A 9,569-nucleotide genomic window follows, 5' to 3' on the forward strand; every position below is an offset into this window, starting at 1 on the left:
ATAAATTGGGCCAGATGATAGCCAATATAGCTCAGGATCCATTAAAAACGCATCATTGATAATTAAAATTGTTCACAAGGTATATTAATTTTTCTTGAGAAAAAAAGTTACTGCAAAATAAGTCTGGTTCTCTTAAATGTAAAATAATACCTTATTATTCATAATGCAAAAAAAATAAAAAATGCTTTGTATTCCTATATGCAAAATAATAGCCTAGTTTCCTAAATGCAAAATAAAAGCCTAGTTTCCTAAAAGCAAATTAATAGCTTAGTATTCCTAAATGCAAAATAATTGTCTAGCATTCCTAAATGGAAAATAATTGTCTAGCATTAATAAATGCAAAATAATAGCTTAGTTTTCCTAAATGCAGTATAAAAGCAGAGTATTCCTAAATGCAAATTAATAGCCTTGTCCCTAAATGCAAATTAATAGCCTAGTTTTCATGAATGCAAAATAATAGCAGATTATTCTTAACTGCAAATAATAGCCTAGTATTCATGAACACAAGCTAATAGGATAATATTCCTAAATGCAAAATAATAGCCTGGTTTTACTAATTGCAAAATTATAAGCTAGTGTACAAAGTAAAATTATGATGTATTTCACTTGACTACTTCATTTGCTTATTTGCAAGTTATTACAGATTGTAAAGTTCTTTCCACTTACAATTTATCACATAAGTTGTAGATACGGCATAACATGCAAAAAAGAAAAGGAGGAGGAGGGGGAGGAAGAGGAGGAGGAAGAGATAGCAGGTGAGTATATAAGCGAAAGGAAGGAGGAGGAGTCACAATCATCTTCTCACCTGGACGAGACACACCTGTGGGATCACCATGTTCACGAAGGTAACACACACACACACACACACACACACACACACACACACACACACACACACACATGTGATTATAATTGTTACACCTGGAAATTTTTGAAACACGGATTTTTTTTTTGAGAGAGAGAGAGAGAGAGAGAGAGTTGAAAATAAGTGTCATGTATTTTTTCTTCAGTCATTACAGAGTATTTTCTAATTGATTACAGATTATCTCCATTATTCCTTGCATTGATGAGAGAGAGAGAGAGAGAGAGAGAGAGAGTAAAGGTTTTCCCCCCAGGTGGCTACACTGTTGGTGGCGGCGGCGGCGCTGGGCGTGGTCTCGGCCCATCCATCAGACTCTTACGGAACTCCACAGACGTACAAGGAGGTAAACATACGTACACGAACACGTACACGGACATAGGAACGTACAGATGGATAGAAAGACACTCGCATTACTAGCCGTGTCCAAAAATCGCATTACTAGCCGTGTCCAAAAATCGCATTACTAGCCGTGTCCAAAAATCGCATTACTAGCCGTGTCCAAAAATCGCATTACTAGCCGTGTCCAAAAATCGCATTACTAGCCGTGTCCAAAAATCGCATTACTAGCCGTGTCCCAAAATCATGAGTCCAGCACGTGATGAGTCCCCTGGTTAATAACACGTTGTTTGCTTATCAAGTGTTTGGAAAGTTACCTGGTCATGTTTCTTTTCTCTTTCGACTTTAAAGATAAATAAGTAAATGATTAAAAATGAACCTAAATATATAAACCAATGAAATCAAAACGAAAGGATAACATTAATACGATTTTTGAGTGGAGTAAAAAAAATCTCAAAATCTATATAAGGGAAAAGTGGTGGGAAAAAAAAAAAAGGATGATATATAATTCTTTCTCCCTCTACCCCCCCCTCCCCCCTCCAGGACCCCATCCCCTACACCTTCCAGTACGGCGTGCGGGATGACTACAGCGGCGCCAACTTCGGCCAGAACGAGGAATCCGACGGCAAGCAGACGTCAGGCTCCTACCAGGTGGTGCTGCCCGACGGACGAATCCAGACCGTAAGTCGCCCTTAGAACCTGCCCCTTATACCCTTTACCTGGAGCTACCCTTTGCATCCTACCTCACTCTTTGCTGACCTAATTACATACCTACCTTTCTCCTTCCCTAAATACTTACTTATCTAACCTAATTACATATCTACCTTTCTCCTTCCCTAAATACTTACTTATCTAACCTAATTACATATCTACCTTTCTCCTTCCCTAAATACTTACTTATCTATCTCTCACTTACATATCTTCCTGTTTAATCTTTCTACCTATCGAAACACTTATCAGCCTACCTCCCTGTTTATTTAATTACCTACTCACCTGTCTACCAATATACCTATTGACGTGTTGAGTTATCTACCTTCTTCTTTGACCGTCTGCGCTCCTGCCTGCCAAAGCACCTCCACCGCATTACCCGTCTCCCTTGCCGTCTATATCTGTCCATCAACCTAATTGCCACACTACCTACCTGTTTCCTCATTATGTAACTCTGACCGTCTACCCTTCTGTCAACCAAAAATAACTGCCACACTACCGACCTGTCTAGCTAATTACTTACCTATCTGATCATCTATCCATCTGTCTAATAACAAAACAACCCCACTACCGACTTGTCTAGCTAATAATCTTTCCATCTGGCCATCTACCCTTCTATCTACCAAGACAATTACCAAACTACCTACCTGTCCAGCACTTGTCACCCTCATGGTCTACACGAAGTAACACAACCATCATCCTACCTACCTGTCTAGCTAATTACATCTCTTCCTCACCAGGTAAACTACGTCGCCGATCACTACAACGGCTTCCAGGCTGACGTGAGCTACAAGGGCGAGGCTCAGTACCCACACCAGTACGGCCCCGCGATCACCTTCAAGCCCGCCTACGGTGCCCCGTCCTACAACCCCCCCGCCCCCTCCTACAGCCCCCCCGCCCCCTCCTACCACTAACAGACCATTCAAGACCCCTCCCACCTGTGCTAACCCTCCCCGGGACCTTAATTAACCTGTCCGAATGATTTTTTGTACCTCGCTTTAAGGCTTTTTTGTAATTTTGTATGGAATGTCGTTGAGTTTGTAAAGTTTTTAGCCCAATTTTGACAGTTGTGTTTTTCTAGCCCAATTCTTTCACCCCAAATAGGTTGCTACCCCAGTTCTGACTTTCCTCCCCCGTTAGGTTCTCAGCCCAATTCTAAAGTTTTTCCACCCCAAATAGGTTGTTAGCCCAATTTTAACTTTCCTCCCCCATTAGCTTCTCAGCCCAATTCTAAAGTTTTTCACCACAATTAGGTTGTTAGCCCAATTCTGACTTCTCCCCATATTAGGTTTCTAGATCATTTCTGACTTTATTCCCTCATAGGTTTTCTGTCCAATTGAAACTTTCGCGGTAATAGTTTTTAGGCCATTTTATACATTTTTTCTCCAAATTATAAAGCCCAATTTTGACTTTCACTACAAGCTAACTAGCACACTTTATATTGCTAATCGGTTTTGTAGCCCAATTCCCACGTTTTTTCTACAGTTTTATACAACATTTTATATGTTTAACTTAGTTTTGAAGCTCAAGTGGTACGCCTTTCTTAGTTTTCTAGCCCAAACTACACGCTTTCCTTAGTTTTCAAGCCCAGTTTAGATGTGCTCACTAAAACTTCGCAGCCCAATTTTAGAATCTCCCTATAGCTTTCTTCCCAGCCCAATTTACACTTCCCAATAAATTTCTAGCCCAATTTACATCATTCCCTTAGATTAATAGCCCAATTCACAAGCTTCTCATAGATTTAGAGCCCAATTTATATTTCCCATAGATTTCTAGACCAATTTACATTTCCCATAGATTTCTAGCCCAATTTACAAACTTCCTATATATTTCCAGCCCAATTTACACACTTCCCCAGAGATCTCCAGCCCAATTTACATACTTCCCATATATATCCAGCCCAATTCACACCCCATAAATTTCCAGCCCAATTTACACATTTCCCCAGAGATCTCCTGCCCAATTTACACACTGCCTATAGATTTCCAGCCCAATTTACACTTCCCCATAATTTTTCATTTCAATTTAAATATTTCTAATAGATTTCCATTCAATTTACACTTCATAGATTTCCAGCCCAATTTACACTTTCCCATATATTTCTATTCCAATTTACATATTTCCCATAGATTTCCATTCAATTTACACTTCCCATATTTCCAGCCAATTTACACTTCCCCAGAAACTTAGCCCAATTACACCTTTCCATATATTTCCAGCCAGTTTACACTTCTCCATTTATTCCAATTCCAATTTACACCTTTCCCATAGACTTCCAGCCCAATTTTTCTCCTTTCCCATAGACTTCAAGCCCAATTTTTCTCCTTTCCCAAATACTTCCAGCCCAATTTACACCCTTTTCCACAGATTTCCAGCCCAATTTACACACTTCTACTTACATTCCAAGCCCAATTTACACTTCCCCATAAAATTCCCGCCCAATTTACACTTCCCAAAGATTTACACTTCCATATTTCTAAATTCCAACACACCCCATATATTTCCAGCCCAATTTACACCCTTTTCCATAGATTTCCAGCCCAATTTACACACTTCTCCATATATTCCAATCCCAATTTACACCTTTCCCATAGACTTCCCCAATTTACACTTCCCATAGACTTCCAGCCAATTTTCCTCCTTTCCAAAGACTTCCAGACCAATTTACACCCTATACATTCCAAGCCCAATTTACACTTCCCCATAAAATTCATGCCCAATTTACACTTCCCAAAGATTTCCAGCCAAATTTACACTCCCGACAGATTTCTAGACCAACTTACACCTTTATATATTTCCAGCCCAATTTGAACGCCATCATCCACAGTTTTCTAAACCAATTTGTACGCCTTCCATAAGCTTCTCTAGCCCATACTCTATCCCCAGCCGTTCTCTAGTCCAATTCTTGTCTCCCTATTGATTTCTAGCCCATTCAACCATTTTCTTGAGTAACACGTCTATTCAACCAGAAACCCTTGTGAGCCCATTGCCATCAGACCCAAAAACCCAAAGCCCAATCCTCCCTAGCCCCCACTCCTAGCCCTATTCAACCATTCATGTAACCCTAAGTCCCTAAATAGTCAACCATATTTAGCCCTAATCAATCCAGCCCAAAACCCCCTTAGCCCAATCCAACCATTAGAATTACCATCATTTCTCGTTAAATACGTAAAATCACTATTAATCACATTCAAAAGCATGGCGTCCCTAACTTTTTATTTCTATATATTATCCATCCCCACTGAGCCCCCTTAGCCCCATTCAACCACTATTATCACCATTACTTCCCATATAACCCTTAGATACCCATTACATCTATTACAATGCATGAGAAACCGCCAATCTATCACACTAACCATGATTACCAGCTCACTAATATTACACCTTAGTCGATTCCACCATTTAAACCGCCATTACTTTCAACCCTACCACATCTACTATTATATTCTGCCACTCCATTCCTTTCCCCGGTCCCTCAACTCTACGCCCCCTCCCTTAACCTAATGTTTGCCTACCTGTTACCTGTTAGAACCTGGTTACCGGGCTGTATCGCCGGGCTATGCACATACACACGTACATACACACACCTGTTGTTTTCGTGGCCTAGTCATACCTGCATATGTAGTGAGCTAAATAAAGTGTTTTTTTTTTTCATCCTATACCTGCGTGTTCTTGTTACCTGTTTTCTTTTTTGTGTGTGTGTGTGTGTGTCAATGGAAAAGTATTATTATTATTATTATTATTAGTAGTAGTAGTAGTGGTAGTAGTAGTAGTAGTAATAGTAGTAGTAGTGATGGTAGTCGTAGTGGTAGTTGTAGTGGTGGTAATAGTGAATGGGGTTCTCAGAGTGTAAAATAAATACGTACAAGCACATAAATAAACAAACACACACACACACACACACACACACACACACACACACACACACACACACACACAGAAATACGACGAGAAAGTGATGTTGTGCAAAATGCATATCTATCTATCAAGCACAACAGATATGAATGGAAGGTGACGACGAGGAAAAAATGAAAAAAAAGATGATGAAATAAGGTGAAAATGATGATGCGCATTCGAGTAAGAAGATACAAGAATGTGGCTTTCAAGATTCGTAAAAATAATAAAAGCTTGCCATTTGAGGAAAGATGATGCAATTTGAAAGGATAATTCTCTCTCTCTCTCTCTCTCTCTCTCTCTCTCTCTCTCTCTCTCTCTCTCTCTCTCTCTCTCTCTCCACAAGTCGTGACCAACGCTCCCTCGAGGACAGGTCACAGGTTCCGCTGTCACCGGCGCTCCCTTATTGCCTCCCGCCACACTCCGCCTGGACTAATACCCGCCGTTAGCGCCCGGCCACTCCTGCGTCGTGCTCTTCACCCGCTGCACCGTGTTGCGTGCCGCCGAGTGTGCTGTGAACTTGCTGTAATTATTGCTGTGAACGCGCCGGATTTTGTGCTGCAAGACTCAGAACGCCCTGCGCATCGCCGATCCGATGTCTTTTGCCTCTATCAAATTACTCTTATATTTTAATTATCTTGACGCAGGAGTCAGTAAACAAACGCCCATAATCACTCAATATCAGTGGTGAATTATTTCCTTGTGATTGTTATTAAATATTTCCTTGTCTCAAGTGGCAACACTGCGCATCGCCTACGCACCTAACTGGTTTTCTCTAGACTCTAGAGGATTGGCGAAGTTATCTTAAAAGCGCAAGCTAAATACTTATCCCCGGCTAGCCACCTGCGCTTCCCCGGCAAACCACACCTGCGATTGCCAGACCAACTGAAGTAGTAGTACTTTCTCGTCTCGACAATATTTTTCTCTGTCCCAGACACAACTAACAAAGCCTTGAAGAAGTGTTCGGCATGTCCTACCGGGAAAAAAATCCACTTCCTTCTTTGCAGGTCACTCGCTTACATGCCGAATAAAAATTGTCTCATCAATCAGCAAATGGGTGTAAGACTGAAGGAAGCTGAAGGAACAAGACGAGAAGTTGTCTGCTGGTCAGGAACAGATCATCAAGCTAACGAAAAATGTTGAAACCTTACAGGAATTCATCCATGCGCTCGTTCGCGAAACAACCTCACCTTCATCTCCCGCTTCTCCTTGCCGTCAACCGAGAGGGGTGCTCCAGCATCTGCTTCTAGAGAACACATAAATAGAGCCTGAGCTACTGGCCGTGCTGTCTAGCCCACTCACTGCTACATCAGGTTTACTAAAAAAGGATGACGGTCCCAGAAGCACACTCCTGGTTGGGGGCTCCATGATTCGCCAGCAGGTGGTGGACTTTGTGGGAGGGTGCCTCGGCGGCGACATCATTACTGCTACCCAGGAGCGGGAATAAACGACATCACGGCTGCCCTTGACGAGGTATCCACCGAAGTTTTAGTAATTTTTTTTTTTTGAGAGAGAGAGAGAGATTTAAAGAAAACTAAGTCACATGGCCTAGATTATATTTTCCTGTGTGTTTTAAAGAATTCCAGAGACAATTTCCGAACATCTGGTAAGCATTTTTAGAAGTCCCAGCATGAGTTCACTAACGTAGCTTTACTTGTCTAGTCATTTACCTTAATATTTCACCGTCTACCTACCTGCCTATCAACACACCCACCACCCTAATTACCTGTCTCCCTGTCTATATTCCCGTCTGCTAACATAATTACCATACTTCCTACCTGCTTAGATAATTACCTGTCTCCTTAACCGTCTACCTTTCTGTCTACCAACATAGTTACCACCTTATCTACCTGTCTATCTGTCCTGTCACCCTTGCTGTCTGCACACACAAGCATCACCTACTTCTCCGTCTGCGAATATAATCACCAAACTACCTACCTCTCTTTAATTACCTATCCCCTCACCAGGTAAAGCACATCGCCGAGGACTATTATGGCATTCAGGCTGAGGTGTTTTACGAGCGCTAGGATCCATAGCAGCACGAATAAGGACCACCAGTCACCTCCAGGGCCCAGAACGATGACCCACCCCTCTATCACCCCACTGGCCCCTCCTACCACACCCCTGGCCCCCCTTCCTATCAATTCTCCCCATCTTCAAGCCCCGGAAGTACGGCCAGCCCTCCTACCACCTCCCTGCCCCCTACTACCACACCCGTGACACCCCTACCTACACCCCTGCCCCCTTCTCCTCTTACCACCCTCCATCCCCCTCCTACAACTAACCGGAAGCCATTGGACTCCATTAACTCTACTTGAGGCCTCCCTGACGCCCTAAACACCAGTTCCCGAGCCCTAGTCAGGTGTACAGTGGTTAAAGTTTGCTCTTATATACACCTGGAATTTTGCTTCTACCTGATTTAAACCTGTTTTTTTATATATATTTTTTTATTCGTGTCTCTCTCTCTCTCTCTCTCTCTCTCTCTCTCTCTCTCTCTCTCTCTCTCTCTCTCTCTCTCTCTCTCTCTCTCTCACTTTCACGAGTACGGCCCCGCAGCCACCTTCATGCCTATATATTATGAAGCCCCGACGTACAGCCCCCAGCCCCATTCTACTAACACATGTATGCTTCCCTTACCTTACTTTTCTAGCCCAATTTGTACGCTTTACTTACCTGAATTTTCTAGCCCAATTTGTACGCTTTACTTACCTGAATTTTCTAGCCCAATTTGTACGCTTTACTTACCTGAATTTTCTAGCCCAATTTGTACGCTTTACTTACCTGAATTTTCTAGCCCAATTTGTACGCTTTACTTACCTGAATTTTCTAGCCCAATTTGTACGCTTTACTTACCTGAATTTTCTAGCCCAATTTGTACGGTTTCATACGTTTTCAATCCCACTTTGCTCGCTTTCCTTAGTATCTCAACCCCACACGTACGCTACCATTAATTTTCTGGCCCGATTTGAATGTTTTCCCAATAAATTTACAGCCGAAATGTAGCCTCCCTATTATTTTTGTTCTCCTATAAATCTAACTCTTAAAAAATTATTCTAGCCAAACTTGCACATTTTCTTTTATGGCCCAATTTATTTCCCCATAGATTTCGAGCCCAATTCCACTTTTCTGATATATCGAGACCAAAGTGAAATTCCCTTATTACTTTCTAACACAATTTGAAGCCCTCCCTATTACCTTCTAACCCAATTAATATGGCCTCATAAACTTCGCTAGCCCAATATGTACGCTCTATATAAACTTCCTTAGTCCAATTTGTACGCGCTACATTAAATTTCATCGGCCCAATTTGAAAGACCTATATAAATTTCCCTCGCCCAATTTGAACGACCTATATAAATTTCCCTCTCCCAATTTAAACGACCTATATAAATTCCTATCGCTCAATTTAAAAGACCTATATAAATTTCCATTGCTCAATTTGAAAGACCATTATAAATTACCTTAGCCCAATTTGTACGACCTACATATACCTCTCTAGCCCAAATTCTACCCTCAATCATTTTCAAGCCCACTTTCAACCTTACACCTCCCTAAAGAATATCCACTTCTATTCAACCTTCTTCTCAAGTTACGTTCTTTCAACCATTGCAACTCAACCATTCAACCATGTAACCATTTGATTTCATTACTTTCAAGGTGTGTTAAATAAAGGTTTTTTTTTTTCAACCTGTTCCTCCGTGATCTTGCTGCCTGTATTTATGTGTGTGACTGGAAAAGTAGTAGTAGTAGTAGTAGTAATAGTAGTAGT

The 9,569-nt window shown here is 41.5% G+C and overlaps 1 protein-coding gene and 1 long non-coding RNA gene across 2 annotated transcripts in view; one reads left to right on the forward strand and one right to left on the reverse strand.

Moving 5' to 3' along the window:
* Nucleotides 1–784: 784 nt before the first annotated feature.
* LOC126981627 (uncharacterized) overlaps nt 785–9,569 on the forward strand; it is a 17,327-nt gene continuing 8,542 nt past the window's right edge. The window contains exons 1-4 of the mRNA XM_050833064.1: nt 785–845; nt 1,116–1,205; nt 1,742–1,879; nt 2,647–2,819. Of these exons, the coding sequence (XP_050689021.1) occupies nt 834–845; nt 1,116–1,205; nt 1,742–1,879; nt 2,647–2,819 (413 nt within the window). The 5' untranslated portion in view covers nt 785–833. The remainder of the gene's footprint in view (nt 846–1,115; nt 1,206–1,741; nt 1,880–2,646; nt 2,820–9,569) is intronic.
* LOC126981762 (uncharacterized) overlaps nt 8,277–9,569 on the reverse strand; it is a 1,378-nt gene continuing 85 nt past the window's right edge. The window contains exons 1-2 of the long non-coding RNA XR_007734127.1: nt 9,150–9,569; nt 8,277–9,116 (exon numbers count right to left, since the gene is read on the reverse strand). The exon at nt 9,150–9,569 is cut by the window's right edge and continues 85 nt beyond it. This is a non-coding gene — a long non-coding RNA (uncharacterized LOC126981762). The remainder of the gene's footprint in view (nt 9,117–9,149) is intronic.

The sequence above is a fragment of the Eriocheir sinensis genome, chromosome 49 (genome assembly GCF_024679095.1).
Source record: "Eriocheir sinensis breed Jianghai 21 chromosome 49, ASM2467909v1, whole genome shotgun sequence".
Classification (NCBI taxonomy): domain Eukaryota; kingdom Metazoa; phylum Arthropoda; class Malacostraca; order Decapoda; family Varunidae; genus Eriocheir; species Eriocheir sinensis.